Source organism: Ammospiza nelsoni, chromosome 1, assembly GCF_027579445.1.
Source record: "Ammospiza nelsoni isolate bAmmNel1 chromosome 1, bAmmNel1.pri, whole genome shotgun sequence".
Lineage (NCBI taxonomy): Eukaryota > Metazoa > Chordata > Aves > Passeriformes > Passerellidae > Ammospiza > Ammospiza nelsoni.
In genome coordinates, this window is record NC_080633.1 from 24,179,879 (window position 1) to 24,200,945 (window position 21,067).

General features: G+C 39.2%; 1 protein-coding gene across 2 annotated transcripts in view; it reads right to left on the bottom strand.

The window, feature by feature from the left end:
- Positions 1-9,144: 9,144 nt before the first annotated feature.
- Positions 9,145-21,067, bottom strand: part of CDK6 (cyclin dependent kinase 6) — a 131,461-nt gene continuing 119,538 nt past the window's right edge. For both annotated transcript variants that reach the window (XM_059481648.1, XM_059481639.1), the window contains exons 7-8: positions 19,388-19,523; positions 9,145-17,763 (exon numbers count right to left, since the gene is read on the bottom strand). In XM_059481648.1, the coding sequence (XP_059337631.1) occupies positions 17,617-17,763; positions 19,388-19,523 (283 nt within the window). In that variant the 3' untranslated portion in view covers positions 9,145-17,616. The remainder of the gene's footprint in view (positions 17,764-19,387; positions 19,524-21,067) is intronic.

Here is a 21,067-nt window from a genome sequence, read left to right on the forward strand (position 1 = left end):
AGCATGGAGAAGTCCTTGCCCCAAATGCACGTTCAGATTTGGACCATTCTGGAATTAACCCTGTTTCAGGTGGCTGCCCCATGGCACTGCACCCGTGTAGGCTGTCCCAGTGCTGTGGCAGCCCTGGGAGGCTCAAGGGTGGCCCAGGTTTGGAGCAGAGCTGTCTGTCTGTCTGTCCCCATAGTGGCACAGCAATCAGGCTCCACGACTCTGGGGGCTCAGCTGAAGCAGGGGAGGTAATGCCTGGGCTGCATCAAATCTGCCATGACAGAATGACTCTTCAGAAATGTTTTGACCAAAGTTGAGCTAAGAGAGTTTACTCATGCTGCGCTTTGTGCTGTGAGGCTTTGAGCCTGGTGCCTGGGAAATAGAAAGACTTGCCATGGCAGGAAAGCAGGGGTGCAAGGTCTCTTCCTATGCAGGCATTGGGGAGGAGGGAGTCCTCTGCTAGGCACTCCACAATATTTTAATTAGACCCCAATTAGCTTTTCTTCCCTGGGCTGGGAAGGCTTGAAAGTCCAGCCTGACAAACCAGATTTCTAAAAATGGATGAAAATACTTAGGGAAAGGACTTCTGAGTGCTAGGAGACTAAAAGATGATCTTGTTTATCAAAGGGATGGGAGGTGGAGGAGCAACACAACTGATGAGTTCAAAATGAGAACTCACACAGATACTGTAAAAAACTTACTTTCCCTTTTCAGTAAATGGCAGGCAAATGATAGACAAAGACAATTCATTTAAAATTATTTTTAAATGAACATTTGTTTCTATGGTGCTATCAGATGTGACACCTAGTATTATTAGATAATTTTGAGGCAAAGAGTGAAATAACTTTTATGTGGGTAATGGGAAGAGTAACATTTATACTTTTTCCTACCTTAGTATTTTGCTTACAGGATTTTTTTTTAACTATAATTTTCTTTTCCATAATTGGGTCTTAGGAACTCACCTTCTCACAGATGAGGGCCAGGAAGAAAATTCCCATATAAAGAATTTGTTCCATAATTGTCAAGACTGCTGGATTTTCTTCTGTGGTGTCTTGCTGTGAGCACTCTCAGAGATAAAGCACCAGACAGTATCCAGATCCCTATAGTAGCTTTTATGTAATGTTATGTATTTCCATTATTTTCCCCTTTTTTTCACAATTAGCTGTGGCTAATTTGGGTATTTGTGACTCTGGCCTCACTGCAGATCACTTTGTGCCTGTCCCTGGCTGGACTGCTGCTCATAATCTTATAATGTGCTTAAAGACAAATTTGGAATGTCACATAATGTAAAGGTAGCTTTTTATTTGTCTGTGTTGCACCTGCAGTTTATGTAACTAATGGTTAGTTTCATGGTTCCTTCAGGTTTCCAAGGGCAGCACAAAGTTTTGATTCTAAGTTAAAAATCCTTTGAACTTTAGGGTTTGATTAGCTTTGCAGTCATTTCTGTCCCTGTGTCAGCTTTCATCTACAATCTGACATGTCATTGAATGCTTGAGCTGATAGTTTTTAGATTCCTGGATCTGGTGGCTGTTGGAGGCCACATTAGTAGAAGATACTTCTTCTATACTGCTCTCAAGAGAACTTAATGAACTTTACAATCAGCTGAAGCTATATTTAAGGTGTTTTGATGAGGATTTTTGGGTTGAAGTAAAACCAGAAAAAATGTAGCTTGTTTTGGAGCCTGATAAGTCATTTTGTGTTTCACTCAAAACATACACTTTTATGATTTCTATATACCCAGAAATGTTACTAGTCATATAGTTGTGTTGATTTGGCATAGACTGATTCTGGTAGTGGGGGGACCACTGAAGTGGCTTCTGTGAGACGCTGCTAGAAGCTTCCACTGTGTCCAAGAGAGCCAATCTCTGATGGCTCTGAAGATGGATATGCTGCTGGCCCAATGAGAGGGGCTGGTAATGCCTCTGTGATGACATATTTAAGAAGAAAATGAAAACAGGGCTGGGTAGTTTTTTCCCAGGGATGGTGAAGTCTGCTGCTGGGGCCATCTCAGCGAGCCTTGCATGCCTGGTCACCCCAAGCCAGCTGTGCTGCAGACACAAGGGCACAAAGGGAGACGTTAAATGGCACCAGCGCTGTGGCGGGTGGCAGGGCCGCCTGGCTGGCAGTGAAAACACAGAGAGGAACTCTCTGGCACAGAACCCAGGCGAGATCAACCTCTCAGCACTGCAGGATCCTGCAGGAATCTTTGAACTGGCAGAACTTGTTGGCAGTGGTACCTACGGGCAGCAGTTTTTCTCCTAGTCAGAGAAGATGAGGAAGTGAGGACAAGTGAGGGAAAACAACATGGTGGCACTGAGGTCAGAGGGAAAAGAAGGGGAGGAGGTGCTCCCAGCGCTGGAGCCAAGATTCCACAGCAGGCCCTGGTGAGGACCATGGTGACACAGGCTGTTCTGCATCCCATCAGGTTCATGGGGGATGCAGAAATCCACTCAGCCCATGAGATAAACACTCACACCAGAGTAGGCGGAGGCCAGAGAAAGTTGTGATCCAGTGGGAGACTCAAATGGAGAGAGAGGGTCCCTGCTTCCAGAGATAGAGAGAGAGGGCCCTTGCTTCTAAACTAGAGCAGCCTATCCTTAGAGGACTTCACCCTGGGGACGTGTGACCCACGCCACAATAGTTTGGAAAAGACTCTTTGTCTGTGGGAGGGAGTCATGTTGCAACAGTTTTGGGAAGATTGCTGTGTGTGAGATTGGAGCCATGTTGGAGAGGTTCACAGAGAACTGTCTCCCACAGTAATGCCTTAAGCTTTAGCTTTCATATTTTCCAGATTCTGTACTGCATTAGTATATAACTCTGAACTTCATATAATGTGTTAACAAATTCTCCTCACAGTTTAGTTAGACAAAACAATCAGAACCAAAGACACTATTGCACCTTCAGGCCTAAAAAGTATAAACAACAGCAAATTGAGGAGAGCAATCTGGGAGGATAGGACTTCATAACTTGAAGCTGTAATTGACAATTAACCCAAATATGTAAATGGACCAAAATGTACAAAAGTGTGAAAACGTGTGATCCGTTGTCCATCTTGGGTGTAGCCTTGGCCAGGCTCTTGTACTGCCCAAGGTGTATCCTTTGAAGGCCTTTTTAATAAATACCCACTTCATTCCTTTAACACTGTCTAGTCTCTGTTCTCAAGGCATCAGTGGGAGGGAACTGATGGCATAGCAGTGGAAAGACTTCTCTCCCTGAGTGAACAGAAAAAGATCTCTGGTGACAAACTGACCAAACCCCCGCAGCCCTGTCTCCCTGCGCTGTCAGTGGAAGGAGGGAGGGATGGGGGAGAAAAAAGGTGGTTTAAAGGCTTATTTTGCTTCTCATTATCCTCCTCCGATTCTGTTAATAATAAATCTACCTTATACCTTTAAATATGAACCTGTTTTGTCCTTGGAGTGTTTTCTCCCAGTCATTATCTCAACTCATGAACACTTAGTCATTTTTTTTCCCTCTCCTCTGCCCAACTGTAGCAGAAGAGGGTAAGCAAATGGCTTTTGTGGGTGCCTGGCATTTAGCCAGTGTCAAACCACAACAATAACCAATCAAGAAAAAACAGTCAATCAATAAAGTGTGCTCAGCTCTTTAAAAGATGAAGATGAAAATAGCAGAATCTAAAGGAATACAAAAATACCATGCATATTTAGCACAACAGTTGGATCAAATAACGTTTGGGAAAAATAGTGCATTTCATGGACAAATGAGAGCCATTAAAGCACAATTCCCCTACATCAAAACAAAGATTTCAGTAAAAACAGATCAGTGCTAAATCATACAGCATCCCCAGCAACTGCAGCAATGTTTTGCTTTTGAAAGAAAAAAGAAACTCTTAGATTATAATTTTTTTTAAATGGAATTCATCGTACATAAGCAAAATACCTAGGAATGAGTAATTGTGATAAAGGAGGGTAGATTTTTATAAAATTGGTATATAGTAAGTTGCTGGAAAGGGTATGCATGTGCTTATGTTTCTGTGTCTGGTTGTGTGTGTTTGCTGATTTTCTAGAATACACAGGGTATTGAGAAAAACACTTGGAAACAAAAACTAGAAACCAACATTGCTAATTTTCTGTATTTAATATACAATACTTACTGCATTTGTATTCATTTTACATTTTTAGATAAAAGAAAAATATAGCTAGAAGGGTGAAGCAGTTTTAAATACAAAACTAATTTTTTGCCTTTTTACTTTTCAATAATTTGGGAACTAAAGAGAACTAGACACTGTGAAAATTTTTATTATATTGATTTTCATACTGAACCCTCAGCACCCAACAATAAATACACAACTTTGCTTTTCTTGCACTGCCAGCAGCAAAACATTCAGTTCCAAAGGACTGTAATTCTGATATAATACATTATTGATAACTTTCTGTGTGCCTTAATTTAATTCTGCTGTATTGACACATTAGTTTTGCAGTCAACCATCTTTACAAACTTGTAAAAGCTAAAGAATATGTTAATACGGTAAGGTGCATGCTCCGATGAACTTCAATGCAGTCAACATAAAGTAGCCCCAGCTGAGGGTGTTCTTAAAGCAGAAAGCCCCATAGGGTGAAATTTGGGACACAGAACAGGCATGCAGTTAGATCAAAGGGCTTTGTTTGAAAGCTTGCAAAGGGAGCTCTAGAGTTTCCAAAGTGTCTGTGTTACTTCCCAGCCATTCTGTACAGCAGAAATATACTTTTTCCCAATGCATGTATGGTAATCAGCAGCTGTGCAAGAAGAGGAGAGTCTGCAAGATTTCCTGTACAGCACTGGTGCAAGACTTGTATATACCACAGTTCACATGCTGTAGCCCCTTGATGTCATACTGATGACTAAAAGGTAAACCAGTATATTTGAGTAACAATTCAAGAAATCGCTGTTACATTTTTCTGTACCTCTGCAGGTGATACTGTATTTCACACATAGATGATTTAAATGCTGAATGCAAAGAATGTAAAGAACACTGACTAGTAACTGCTATTAAGCACACAGAATAAAAAAAAATGATGCACCTTTAAAAGAAACAGTAACACACGCACCTTTTCATGTTTGTACCCTGATTAAAAGAACATCATGAATTTCAAGTATGAAATGATACAGTGAAATCATGTCCTGTGAATAGATATCAATGCTAGTCTAGGTAGTACAGTTTGCACTGTATAACTTTCCATCTTGCAAAACAGAATCCTACTGCATATGTAGGTAAAGTGACTTGAAATGCTAAAACCTGACATGCCAACTGTTGCACCAGTATAGACCGATACCATGCTGTAGAAGTCAACAGGACTATGCTGATTTTCACCAGCTGAACATATGCCCTAAGGTGAATGAAGAAATGTATTCCGAACTGCTTTGCATGCTTTCCTTGAATTAGCAAATCCTAGACAACTCCAGAGCAAAATGATGTTTTATGACAAAAAAGGTGGAAAAAGAGAGAAAGGAAATAATCCAAACAGCATAGAGGCTGTTTTAATTTTCTGAATTTTTTTTTGTTTTGTTTTTTGGGTTTTTTAAAATAAAATTGTACTGAGAAATGAAGGTATTGAGAGAGATTTTGATTTGCTAATGGATGTTGGTCTGGTGTAATATCAATTAACAAAATTACTCTGGATGTGTCTCAGAAGCTGTCATCACTGTTCATAGTATTCTGTAAACCTGAAAGCACAAGTTTAATAATGCCTTTTGAGAACATAACTTATCTTGAAGATTCTTAAACCAGTATCTTGTGAGAGTTACAAACAGGCTTAACTTGATATGACTTCTGTTAACTTCAGTGGGATTTGTCACGTGTAAAGTAGGCACACATGGAGCAGTAAGAACGGAATCTTATTTCTGGTACATTTCTGTACCAGCATCCTGCTTTTCTCCATACATCTCAATGCCACTAAGAAGTGCAGTTCTGACCTTTTGTATAAAAAAGCAATGAATAGAGATTTTTAGAGAAATAATGAAACTAGAGTTAAGATTTTTATCACACATTACAATTTATATAGTATTCTTGCTGATTTACTAAGCTTAAGTATCTTTATATAGACCTGAGCTGCCTGACACTGAAATTTGTAGACTTACAAGGCCAAATTCTTGGTTTAATTTAATTGTAGTCAGTGGAATTACAACAAGAGTAAACCATGCTAAATGATTTTAAATACTTTGACTCTCCCACCCTAATTCATGCAATTGTCCATGCACAAAAAAACCTCCCAAAAACCCAGCACCTATATTTGCTGCCTTTATGCTTTTGTTTAGGCAGCAATCTTACTTCAAGCCCAGATGGGCAACTTTATCACTGCAGAAAACTTTCTTCAGTTACAAGATGCTGCACAAACTTGACCCCTGGCTTAAGTGTCTGAAATCAAGAGACACTTGCTGGGCCTTCTACAAACAAACTGAAGCCAAAGGCAGCCTATGTAATGTTTTATAATATTAATTTTTCAGACATCTCCCTACTATGTATAAAATTAGCTCTACAATAGCATTTCAAAGTAATCTAGTTATTCCATATTAAAACAAAAATTCTCTAAAAAATAAAAATTGCTAAATCTGAACACATATACTACTCTAACTGCAAAACTCAATGCACAGTATGACGTGTATTTTTGATTTTTTCAGAATGATCTATCTTCCCTCCTCTCTAAGAAGCTAGCTTCACTTCAACAACCAAAATGTATGCTAAATGCAAATAAACAATAAAGCAGCAAGACTCAACACATTTTTTTGCCACTACCCTTTCACAGGACTAATGTGTTTTCATACAAAATAATACACTAAATCATAATAGCAATAATTTAGAATAATGTCAAATAACTTGAAGATAAATGTGTCCACATTTTCAATAAACACAGACCCCATTCACTGGTGTCTTGGTGCTGTTATTAACCATGTGTCCTCACAATTAAAGTCAGTTCCTAGAGGAAAGCCTTTTTCTGCAAATACTTTTTGTGAGCAACTACACTCCCACGAGTAAGCCCTCTCTGCTCTGTGAGACTGCTCAGCTGAAGTACTGTATTCATGTCTTTGCAGATTTAGGCCTTCAGACTGAAGAGTATCAAGTTAGTGAGGAAGTACAAATACACATTGTAACACAGAAAGTAGAAGACAAGACATACAGACGAAAGCACCCTGTGATGCCTTTGGCTGCTATAATATAAACATCACTTCCAAAGTTTACAGTTCCAACTTGTAACACAGCATTTTGAAGGTACAATTTTTCTTTAACTAGAGCATTCAAAGACATTATACTTTTAAAGCTGTTCAAAGTAACACAGCAAAATATTGTATTAACAAAAAAATTCATATGAGATTCGAGGGCAGATATAGACCACTTTAATGAATTGGAATGAAATGGACCACAAATACATTAATCTGAATGCTTGTAAAGAATTTCCAAGGAAATTAAAGACTGCAAGGAACGAATCAATGTTCATCTGTGGTCTTGGCTTCAGTGCCAAAATGATTCAGCATTGTGCAGAAAACAGATTCTATTGGAAAAAGAAATGGCACCTTTTTATTTTCCCTATCCTAAGTGTTTTAAAATGTATTTCTTTCCCTAGCAGAAGGGACTGCCTTACCTATGAATGGTGCCTGGCTAAGAGTCCTTGAGACTCTTTCAGTCTGTATGTCAACTGGAACTGGCTCTCACTTTTCACTGAAAAGCACCATCATAATGTAAACTTTGTTTGCTCACATTGCTGTGACTCCAAATGGGCTGTAGGAAGGGAGTTCAACTCCTGGCAAAGAGATTTTGAACACTGTGGAGAAAGACAGGTTTTTAACAGTGCTTAATGGAAAGGCAGATGCCGTGGATATTGAATTGTTTGTTGGAACTAAACAGAGACAACTTCACTCTCATGACCAGCGACAGGACTCAAAGGTGAGCCAGGAAGGGTTCAAGTTGGATATCAGAAAAAGGTTTTTCACCCAGAGGGTGACTGGGCACTGGAACAGACTCCCCTGGGAAGTGGTCACAGCACCAAGCCTGGTTCAGACAGAGTTCAAGAGGCATTTGGACAACACTCTTAGGCACATGGTGTGATTCTTGGAGTTGGACTCAATGATCCTGATAGGTCCCTTCCAACTCAGCATTACGATTCCCTTAATATTGACCACCACAGAATGATCAAGATTTTCCGACTGCTGGCCTTCTCTCTTTTTGAAATGGTAAACTATAAGGTAATGCTTTTCTTTTCAACTTACTACATACAATAGGAAGGAGAATGGCAGTGGGGAGGTGAAATAAATCAAATCAAAACAAAACAGAGCTAGAACACCACATGGTTGCTAGACATCTAAAGAGAAAAAGCCTCTAATCTCATGATGCTGCACCCCTTTGATTATGTTCTGCACTCCTTTGATAGCTAACTTCAGTTCAAAATGTGCATGGCAACCAATACTTTCACACAAGCACATCCACCCTGAGCTTACATGAAGCCACCTTCGACAGCCTCACATCCACAAATGTCTTGCCAGCATCCAATTTCTGAAGTACATTTTGTTGTACCCATGGTTACAGCCACCTTTCTTAAAAGGGACTCCAATAAAGTCCCTGCAAGAAATCATGGTGGATTTGGGCCTTGCTAGAAAAACACTTAATTTAACTAGCATGCTGCAAACTCAGGCTACATTTTAAACCCAGTTTGGTGGATTACTCTCTATCACAGACGAAGGATGACTGTTTGACATACATATCATCTACCTGGAATACAACATTTTGTCTTTTCCCACAGAATGTCCATAATTCAGTATCGTCCCTTTTGTGCAGTGGGAGAGTTTTCTTAGGGGAGTTCCTATATCACTGCTGTTTAAAATGCAAAAAGTAGAAGTCAGCTGTCATAGAAACAGTAAACATACTATCCCCCTTTAGATCCAGGGAAGACTCTCCCTCAGGAGAGTATTTTGGTGTTTAAGGTCTGTTTGTGCCTAGTACTTGTGTACAGGGCTCTGTACTTTACACTGCCATAGCCAAAAGGGAAGGAATGAGCTTGATTATCTACATGAACACAACCTATCTTGAGAGCTGGGGACTGTTTCACAGTTGCTCCACCCAATGCTGGGAGAAATCCTCTTCCTGGGAATAGGCATCTTGGGGAAAGTGAGGAGAAGCAGGGCAAGAAGTTGGAGGCTGGCATTTCTAGTCTTGTATCCATCAAAAGCTTCTGTATAACAGGGGCATCATTGTGTGTTCATGTAAAAATGTGATCACAGACAGTTGTTCAGGGATCTTCTGTACTTAGTAAATGATCTTCTGAATCCAAAATTGTTTTTCCTAATCAACCCGACATTATGTTCAATCTAATCTATTCTAGCTTATTGCTTGGCTTAAACCAAAAAGTGTGAAAGTAGCACACATTTTGCCATATTCTATTGTACTACTTCCCTGTTTCTAATGAGAAGCAAGGAAAAACTAGAGTACAAATCACTGGCTGGCCAAGACTGGAAGCTTGGAGTCACAAGGCAGTAACTTAGCTCACAGCTAGTTCAGTGGTAGTGGAAGACCCAGCAGAATCAGATACAAATTATACGTAATTGCTGCTGCAGTGAGAGGAAGCAGGGAAGCTGGAAAACTGCTTAGGAATAGACTCCTCAAGGCTTCCTTCACAGTGTCACAGAAGGATGATCTGGGATAAGGAAAGGACTGCTTGAATGGCTGAGTGGTCTACCAGTATACATATTTAACAAGAGCCAGAGAACTGTGGAGAATTAGAGGTTTCCCATCCCTGGAACTGTGAAGTTTGTCTCTGTGCCAAGCCCAGTTGCTCATGCTTAATGGAAGGACCAAAATTAGCCACTCTGTGCCAACACTTACCCTGTCACCCATGCACATAGACTGAACACAACAAGGTGTCATGCAGGCTTCCTATTCTGCATTTTTGGAGCTGACATAATAATAGTTAACAGTAGCTCTCCTGTTGGCAAAGCAGCTCAGAAAGCTCGTTCCTACTCTACAACCTACAAAAAGTCTTTTCCCATGGCAGATGATTTTGCATTATTATTAACACTGGGTGTCAGACACGCTTGCTAAGCCCTCAGACTCCCCCCTGTAAGATGGTGAACCATCTTACAGGATTGTTCTGGACTGATACCATGGACTGATCCAGCAAAACTTGCAGGTGGATAACCTTATCAAAATCCAAGTGTGCAAAACCATGCTATTTTGGATGACCAAAGGATTTTCAGTTTGCAGCAGGGGTCAACTTCTAATGCAGAACACTGCACGCCAATAGACACTGTCAGTGGCTCTCCTGCAGCAGAGCTGTGCATTCTCCAGTGCCTGCAGCTGAACTACAGGCACTGTCTCTGTGGACAGCTTAATCTGCTGTCAAGCTGTCTCATAAGACTTTTTTTTATATCTACCCAGAAAAAGCTCTAGCTTATGCAAAATTAAAAAAAAATAGAGCTGTTGCTATGTTGAAGAAGTGCACTGTAACTCACGACTTGAGTTGGCATAAGTATCTGGAACCAAAATCCCATTCCAGAGTCTTGCTTTATCATCTTATGTGACAGGAGAAAACAAAAGAACTAGAAAAAAGTCTTCTCCCTATGTTTATAAATAATTTTTCCATGTAGTCAAACTCACTTGCCAACTCTCCTGCTCTCTGCCCATTTTTTTCTCTTTCCATCACACCATGATTTTCCTCCTTCATCTAACTACTCAAAATTGATCCTAACATTAAAGAAATGGGGTTTTACTTTTTTATTTTAAAAGGCTGAGAATTAGCATAACATGATGTACGTGTGAAACATGGAATAAAATGAACGCTGAAAATTGATTTTAAACCCTTTAGGAGTAATTGTAAAAAGGAATCTGTCAGTCTGTGAAAATTCATTTTCCATTCAGTGGCACAGACTTTCCCCTGTCTGGATTTAACATGAGCATGTCAATGTGAGCAAGTATGCATGTAAACACTAGGAAAAGAAAATGGGGTTTTTTCAGGCATGTGGATGGATTCACAGAAAGTGAATAGTGTGAACGAGAATTCAGCTTGCTCAAAAATGGACACTGAGCTTGAAAGGTTTACAACACATCCTTGTAGACACCAAAGTAAATCACAAGTTTAACATGATGTGTTTTCCCATCTCCTTTCAAACAGTACAGGTTGCTTTAGTGCAAATGAACATTTAAGTGGTAGTTTGAATAAATTCATACTTGGATGCTTTTCTTCCATAAAACCCTATCAACTTAGCAAAGTCAGTGAAAAAGTATCAATTTCAATGCATATTTGATACACATTGATTCCATTTATATCTCTCACATCAAAAATATGCTCCTTTTCACTCATCCTGACAATATTTTCCAAATAGTTTCTTAAAAATCTTCTCTCTAATCTTTACCAAGTGTCAGCTGTTTGTGGGTGCTTTTTTTTTTCCTTTTTTCTTTGTTTCTTTTCAAAGAAGGCAGTATATTTTGTCTGATCCTTCCTGGAAACAAAAAAAATCTGCCCTACTACAACCACCAACAATCAAAATACTACAGCAGAAGTTCTTTTTTCATTCTCTAGCCTTGCAGAAGTCTCATTAACATTGGGCTGCATAAAACCCATCAATTCATCCCAAAACAGATAAATATGTAATGTGAAGGGCAGAAGACCATAAGGTTAAGGAGTTTTGATTTATCTTTGCTGTTTTGCACAGTCTTTCAATGAAGGCTGGAAAACAATATTGCAGAAGCTTCCACAGGACTTTTAAGTCAAAGCAAATTTTCCACTAACTTTATCAACAGTTTTTCTGGGTTTTTTTGCCCAGAAAGCAAAAGGCTCATCTAAGAATGGTGCTGGTTAATTTTAGTTTCTGATGAGTACATGAAGAACTGATGGCATCTATTCAGCCTGGAAAAATCACTTTTGAGAACAAGCTCCCACTTGATTCAGTTCTGTTTGGGTGCCTATCACTGAATTAAAAACATACACATAATTTTTCAGGAATACTTTTTAATGGAAAAATATATGAGTTTCAAGATTTTGAGTGTTACAGCTAAAGTAATGATTTTCAGCTGGTTTCTCAAAGAGTCTAATGAGCCATTTTTCATATTATTTGTGCACACTACTCTTAAGTGGTCTTTATGGTTCTTACATTGTATATGTATTGCAGATCAGTATGCAATACTTGCTAAGCTTCAAACTAAAGGGAAGAAACAACACTTGGCAAAAGTATATTTGTCAGTTCATATGTCTACATCTCTCTCCTTTTAATGGCCTAGGTAATTAGAATCTATGAGAAAGCCTCTTTCTGTTTTACATAAATTATTGAGATTTGATGGTTACAGAGTCCAGTCCAGAAACTAGAATTGTATTACAGCCATTATCTAATAATTTGCAAGACGCAGACAGATAATAAAATAAAATAAACAGCTCACAAATAAAACTTCAATTTGAGTTGTACAGCCAGTTAGACTGTTAAAATTGTAGTCATGTTTTTGTACATCTAAACTGTACTTCCACAAAAAAAAAAAGGATATGAAAATAAAACTTGGAAGCTTAAACATATAAAATCCCATTTAATTTTCTAGAGATTCTGACTTTTTTCTTCATTGAAAGTAACCTGTATACTCAAGGCTTAGTAATCAAAAGGAAATGAAAGTGTAGCTTATTGATAGTCAGTTATTGAAGAGTTTCTCTCTCTGTGAAAATAAAAATAAATTTCTTAAATTTCCCCCCACTAATGCAGTTCAGAAAAATGCTTTTTCTAACATACTAACTTCAAGAACATAATTTACACATTAAAAAAAAAGTGTGAAATCCTGTTAAAATCAAAAGAGATCTTGATATTTAGAAGCAGTTTTGAAGCAATAAAATAAATATGTTAGGTTCCTAAGCTTGCAATCAATTCAAGCTTCAAGCATAAAACAACAAAATCACTCAAATAGCCTAGTAACTTCTAATTCACATTGTATATAAAAGTCAATCTATTCCTGAACCTACTGTATATGAAAAATACTAGCCAAGTGGTTCTATAAAACAGAGTTCTTAGAATAAACTTCCTCATTATTCAAATGTATCTTATATGTGGAACATAATTAATGTGGCCTTTAAAACTGAACTGTGTGGTTTCTGATTCATGTATGTATTTGACAAGTGATGTGTTTTCAGTTGTGAGTCAGGTAAGTGCTCCTAGTTTGCTGGCTAGAAGACCAAACCAGCATGTTTTCTCTTTATTTTCCACATTAAAGCTGGTCTAATACCTAACAGCAGAAAGAATTATATGTATAATAAAACTCAAAGACAGTGAGCGAACCTGTGAAAAGCAGCAAGGCACAATATTTTCTTCTTATTCACCAAAACAACCACTGGGTATAAAAACCAAGTAAGAGTTATCATGCTGGAAACCCTCCCCCATGTAGAAGAGGTTCAAATACTGCATTTTAGTGATTCCTTTCATTAAAAATGCTCTGTACACATAGCCCTAAATTTAACTTTTTTTGCAAACATGACGTGCTCATTTTTTGGTGTGTTTTAGGACAGAAACAACAGGGAAAGATGCTCTATTATTGATCATTGTGGACTAATAGGCTGAAAGAAACCTGGAGCATGGGCACAACCTACACAGAAATATGCACAAATCCTATTTTTAGAATTTTACTAATCACACAGAAGGCAACAAAGGGGTACACAAAACTAAGCCTAAGCAAGGAGGTGCACAAAGTTCTTGTCTCATCACTGGTTTAGACTGTGAGACTAAAAGAAGCAAGATTTAGTAATAGGAATGGAGGGGACATTGACACTATGTGTAGCTATGGAAAATTTGGAAGAATCTTGCTGGAAATAGCACCTGTGAGCATCACTGAAACCTGTTTACATAAGGGAGCTGAGGGAGACAAATGGGAAGGCTGGTGTGAGTGTGGACAGGGGGAAGAGAAAAGGGCTGCACCAGATGGATTGCTATGGTTCACCAATTAGCACTTCACTAGCTGCTTGTGGTGATTTTTTTCCTTGGCTATTGGGGCTGTTTTTTTTTCTGCAGAGTTATGTAGTAGTGATTAGAAAGAAAAAAAAAAGGTTGGTGGGAGATAGAAATTTCTCCTTCCATTACCCAGAACACCCTGTTCTCTGCTAAGAAGAGCACAGTGCCTGGCTGTGGGCGTTCTAGGAGCTATACTTAATACATCTCTTGTTATTCAGCATTTTTTAGCTGCTGTTGAACCACTCCTGTAGAAGAGGACACATACAGGTTTAGATATCACTAAGAAGAAATGCACTCTGAAGTCTTCTTTAAATGTGTACAAAGAGTTTACATCACAGCACTTTCTTTTTCACTTACACAATTCCTACATCCTACCCATATGGCAGTACTGAGTACAGGTACAAAAACAGTAGAGCTATACCAGTAACATAAGAAGAGCAAGGACATGGGTTTGAGCACAGTCCCACAGCTGTCTGTGCTGTCTAATTATAAATATGATTCCTGGCATGGTATTAGCCAACAACAGTGCTCTGCCCAGCCAGAGAACAGGCGTTCTCAGTTTACTAGTGTAAGTGAAGCCCCACATGGTTTGGCAGGGAAGACTGGAATATGATTAAGTCTATGGCATGTCAAATGGAATTTCTTCCTAAAGAGATTTGGAAAAGGAGGTAATTTGAAAAATTGTTGGTCCTTTGAATCCAGGCCCTTGCTACCACAAGGACCCCATTAGAGAAATATTTTCCCTAACCCTGCCAAGATTCTTAGATTTCTTGGTTTTGTTCCTGCCATTCCCACTGGAAAGATGTTCCAGAATGTGACCATTAATACAGCCCTTTGAAACTGGTCTCCTCAATGCTCTCATTTATAACCTGATCCTACTATATTAGACAACATACAGCACCATGTTGCAGAAGCTCTGCCTCTGACTCCATAAGCCAGCCCCTGTTTTTCTCTGCTGCTTGCTTAGCTCTTTGATACTATGATTGGGAAATACTGCTCCAGTAGTTAAATTCCTGGTGATTTCCACATTCTCATTAGTTTTTGAGCCAACACTAACCTTTGGCTTTAAGTATTCTCTCCCTTCCTTTCTGTTTTTACCCTAATAATGTATCTACATTCAGCAACCATATTGTCTACTTTTTAGCTTTGCTAAGCTTAATAGAATAGATTCTTATGTGGAACAGATGCACATTTCTATCTGAGAGTTTTAAGCCTAATTTGGAAAATATCATCTCCTTCTCTACATTTTCACTCTGTATTAGTTGGTGGAGAGCTCTGGGACAGTTCCCTGAGCAGTTGCTGGGACGCCACACCAGCTGAATGCCCTGATAAGGTATGTATGACAGATAGCTCCATGCTAGGTAAAATGTGGAATGTTTTCAAAAGTGCTAAGCTCCATAAAAAAGCTTTTCTAATTACTACTATTGCAAGAGTCTCCTGACTTTTGTCTCTGTTTGTTGTTCTACTTAGTGTTTAAAAATTGCTAGCAAAAAATTCACTCTGCCCCATCCTACTCTGGGAATTGTAAATATTATTCACACTTGGGTCCACTAACCTGTACAGCAATAGGATTGGGACACCACCAATGCAGTAGGTCTGCAGTTCCCTTTGGGTGTAGGAACAAAGAGAATGACAAAGGTAAGGCCAAGATTAGGTTTGCTGCTGTGACAGCTCCCTGGCCTTCAGCTTCCTGCTCACAGAGCTTCTGAAATTCTGACATTACAGACCTGTGGTATCTCTGTGTGCAGATGCTTTGTACATGCTCTTGCCAGGCCTAATTTGCAACTTGCCTGTTCATGCTGCTTAAGTTTTTTGCACAGGCTCATTTTGGGCTTAAAGAAAAGCACAGGCCACTGCACGCAAGCATGCAAGTGGTCCTTTGAAACTCTGGCTTGTTTAAAGTAGACTTAATTTAACCATGTATCACACATTTAAATGCCTAGCAGTAACAAAAAGCTTTATCCAGGAGACAGGTAAGACCCACTTACTATCCTAGCAGCGGACCATGACCCAGGGAGCGCAGATACCTGAAACACAGTTAACAGTGAGGGTCGCCACAGGAGCGAGAGACCTGCCCGTGAGATGGCAGCAAGCTCCCCTGTCACTGCTGGAAAAGTTACACTGCCCAACTCACTGCTAAGGACCTGCTTCTGCCAAGCATGAGGATACAATGCTGGCTCACCACCCAGACAAGATGAGATAGAGAAGAGGAAGAGAGAAGCCTAAGGGACTGTCACAGGAGAAAGCAAAGCTGGCTGCCTCACTTCGCATCAGTTATCCTCATTTTTGGGGGACCAATATTTTCCCCCAAGTCATGCCCAAGTAAATGCACTGAACAGCTAGGGAATAGCTTTTATGGATTTAAAATACTTCTTTTTCCCCAGTACAGTATTAAAAAAATAAAAGTTTCTTTTCAAAATACTGAAAATATATTTTAGTTAAGGTAAAAATACTAAATATAAAAATTTCAGGTAATATTTAAAATAACTGTGCTATAAAGGCAAGTAAATTGCTTAGTTATTTTGACATTCAATAATGGCACATTAACCTTAGTGGACAGGCGTGTGCTAGTATCCCCACATGGTGGTTTAGGAGAGAGGGTCATGCATTTCTGCACAGAAAACAAGCCTGCTTAGTAAGTGACATGTGAGGGATTTTGAGCATTAATGTTCATGCACTTGTGATGTATTGGGGGTGTTGCAGGTAAGGCAGCACAATATACAGAGTACAATGCAGCACAAATACTTCTCTGTGCTTATTGCAGGTATAGGATTCTCTGCTTCTGAACCAGAAATATTTTTTCTATTTTTGTTTTTGGCTGACAATGAGAACAGGTTTAAGGTGAAAATCTGTATTCATTTTCATTGGCTCTGCTCATGTCTTTTGAGCTGGACATCAGAAAATTATTTGAAATGAGATGAAGAAAATATGCTTGCAGCTGTTTCCAGGGAGGAATTATGGGTTAGATGATGGACTAGAACATGTCTGCATTTCAACACAGAAAGACCATCTGGAAATTGAAACAGTAAGAACAGGACAGTTTTTTGAAACATGCACACAAACATAGCTAGATAATAACTCGTTTGTGTATGAAAAAACCTAAAAGCTGAGACATTTATTATGATCATCATCATCACTGTTATTTTTATAGAGCAACAAAATGATAAATTAATTTATCCATGTTTTCAAGTGGGGAAGCACCTGCGTATCTGCTATGAATGAACAGTAGCTGGATGTATTAACACATCTATCAGTTAACTGCAGGTTGCAGAGATCTGGTATTTCAATGCCATTCTTTAAATGTCACAGAATAACAATAATAAAGTACCAAATCACGCTTCAGCAGCTAGAGAGAGAGAGAGATTGCATCGATGGCAGTGACTCGATCATGAAACACTGGCAGCGTTCAATATTAGAAAGATAAAACGGCAGCAAAACTGGTCAGCAGCTTCTCTTCGTCTGGAGTTTTCCCAGGCAGATAAACAAAACAAAACCAAAACAAACATAAAGCTGCAACAGGAGCAGGTCAAAGCCCTGGCCCTTGCATTGCTCTGATAAAAGTAAACTAGATTGATTTCCATGGATAAGCACATCACAATCCCAAAATAAAAGATAAGTGCATAAAACCTCCAAATAATGATCTCGCTAGGACAGCTATGTGGTTTGTTTGGGACAGTGGCCTTGTCAGCTACATGTCTTGTTCATTTATGGTTCGTCTTCAGTCAGCACTTATGATGCATTCACCTCACTGGAGTTTTGGCTGGATGACACGTGACAGTCCAGATTCTCCTTGAATTTCTCCAGATCATGGAAATATGGGTGAGAAAGGGCAACATATGCAGATATTCTTTTGGCTGGGTTGAATGCTAGGCATTTCTGAAAGTATGAAAAGAAGTTAGTTTTAACTACAATGTAAGTTACAGTGCTGTCATTGCATACATACATTAATGCATACCACCTTCAGTTTATGATCAGTATGAGACACAACAGGGTCTCAGAAGGTGGTGCACAATGACCATCCGTACTAAAACAAGCAGTAGGGTCACAGTATAGAGTATGGCCACCTCAAAAATTACATGCTAGAAAATTCAAGTATTCCCAATTTAGACAATCACAGAATACAGGTTTTCTTTAACTCACATGCACAGGACAGCCTTCATCTGCTTATGCTGTGTGTTCAGTTTCTCCCTCATCTTCCTAGCTGCACTTTGATGGCCCTCCTTCCTGATCTGTATCCCAGCCTTTGTCCAGCCAGCACTGAAATCTCCATGTATTCACCTCCATGTATTATTCTTTCTACTGTTCTTGTCTAACCAATTCCTAGTCCTAATTTCTTTTCTTTTATCAGAATTTCTATCATTTCACTCCTGAAATTTAATTCAGTGACTTCCAGTTCTACTCTCCCCTTTCATCTCTGGCTCCCAGTTATCATCTCTTTTCCTAGCAGGGACAGATCTCTTTCCCACCTCACCTTCTAGGCACAGATATTAATCTCCTTCCTCCCTCCCCCCCTCATCATGCCTCACACTCACTGAGCTCTTGGCCATATATTATTCCTTCTTGTTCCTAGAATCGAACTCTTGTCCCATGTCTAGCTTCCACTTCCAGGCTGTCTGCAAGCACAACAGATTTTTCTCATAGCAGCGTTTCTCCCTTGTCATTTCAAGTGGCCAGATGTAGTCCAGCTTTCTGCAGCTGGGAGCTGCCATCATGAGGACACTGCAGGGACCATCTGCTGCTGAGACAACCTTGGCCAGAGACAGCAGCTCCTGAAGAGATGCATCAAGTCTTTCAAGAATTGTACTCTACCTAGATCACATGAATCAAGATCTTTAGAAGACCTCCAAAGAACAAATCTAACTAGATTTCAACAAGCACAGCATGAAGCAAACTGATGCAGGGTCATTCCCTATATTCCATTTCAAGACTGAATTTCAGGACTGGGATTTCTGATGTAAGTATAACAATGATGGAAATAGCTGTACCAGCCCAATTCTTTTGCTTCTGTTCAGCCTTGCCATTTGCAAGAGGCAATAACTGGTGACTTCCAAGCGTAGAGTTTTCAGCATTCAGTAGAAGACTAGCAGATGTAATCTGCCACTACAGTCTACTTCCTGCTTTATGCTGGGCCCACTACAGTACATGAATGGTAGATCCATTTTTGTACTCACATCAGGCCAATACTGTAAGGGAGGCTGCTGCAGTGGCACTACAGGGGTCAGTAATGAAGATCTAATCAGAAAGTCTAACGACAGGTCAAACATATATGTCTCTGACCTAGTTTCCTAATCTTGAGCTATTCTCAGCTCTGACACCTCTTGAACCAAAGGCAGTGTGTCTTTGTGCTGTTGTTTCACAGATTAACACAAACTGTCTTAGCTATTTTTGACCTTTTTTTTACTAACTCCATTAAATGGAAACTTCATTTTTTCTTGGCAAGCTGCATGCACAGTGGGAGCCATGAGTCATGTGAGGCAGGGAACAACAAATGGGAACTCACAAGAAGCAAGTCTTTGCCTACTTCATCGATATCTGGTACAAATTTTTCAATAGGTTGTGCGGGTCTAGAAGTAAAGGCATTTCTTGGAAGGGCAACATCATTAGGCCAGTCCTCTTCTTCTGGGAGTCCAATTACACTGCAAAATGAAAAACAATATTAGGTCTGAATATTTATGCAGTTTTCCCTTCATATTGATTACAATGAGTGGCATTTTATAAGTATTTTAGTTTAAATGAGCTTAAATGTTTAATTCTACAGCAGTACAATAATCTCTGTGAATAGAAGCTGATAAACATATGTCCTCAATGTGCTTGGTTGAAACAATTTTGTGGGTAGCACAATTTTCTGGCCTAAGTCTCAGAGTCTTTTTATTAAAAAAAAAAGCTGAGTGCTTTAGAAAAAGGTTGTTTAGCTCTTGACTGGATGGCGCAACATATGTCACTCCAGGATGATTAAAAGCAGTTTCAAAGGGGAATTGCGTGCAAGGATCTTTTTTCACAAGAATAGGGACTGAGAGAAGAGTGTGGGTCAAGATGAGGGTAAGGCAATAAAAGGGATGTTTCATAATGCTTCAAAGCTCTGTGCAGTAATTGTTGCCCAAATTTAAACAATTTATTTCCTTCACAATACAGGTTTTAAAGTCTCTATTTCCATTTAGAAATGGAAAGGCACTTGAGTGTCTTTGTGGTTTTGCTTTCAATTGTGTTTTAGTTTTTCTTTACTCTTTAAAAGAATATTTTAATTTCTTTAAGTATTTTATTTCTTTATTCTTTAAATTATGTAAGATATTTATACTTATTAAATAATCGTGCTGAGTTCTAAAACTCAAATAAATTAAATAGGTAAATCACCAACAATGAATTATGTCTCATACATTTCACATTTTAGTCTGATGTTAATATTTGTGGGGTTGAAAACCAGTTTCTGGTGGAAATTATGAAAAAGATCATACATTACTTGTTTGGTTTCAGGGAAAATAAATTTTTATAACCTGTAAAATCGAGATTTTCCATGGAAACACTTACAGGGTAAGACAAGACAGAACAGAAAAACGATGTCACTGAATACTTGGGCTTGCACAAAGGCCAGTGCCACTAGGGAGCAGCATTGACCTTTTTTCTCACTGAGTTTGTCACAAGACTGGGTGAGGCCGTGGGCCAACTACATGGAGGTAAATCATAGGGTACCAGAGCAAACGTAATGGAATTGCCCCACCTCTACCTATGTGGATTTCAGATTGCAATTTGGCTTACCTAAAATACCTCTGAAAATTAGTATGTCCTCAAAATAACAGCATGGTTTGGAGGGCAAAGCAATTGCAATCTCAGGACAATTAAATCCTACTACATCTGGACATATCACACCTCTTGGGAAATGCTAAGCTGAATCTGTATGAGAAACCACATTTGCCATTTATCAGGTGCAGTGTGGCTATGGGGCAGCCTCCTTGGCCATGGCAGTTCAAGCCTTTTGATTAGGTATTTCAGGATCTGGTCCCATATTTAATCTAATACAAACAGCATCAAGGATGGGAGAGTTAAGTATTTGAAATAACAATGACATTTATCTTTTCATTCAAATGTGTTTGGTTAGTCCCACCGTTTTGTACGACTGCATGGCAGAGCAGAATGGGGCAGAATAAGCACAGGCAAAGGCAGAGCTAAGGGCAAGAAACCAGGA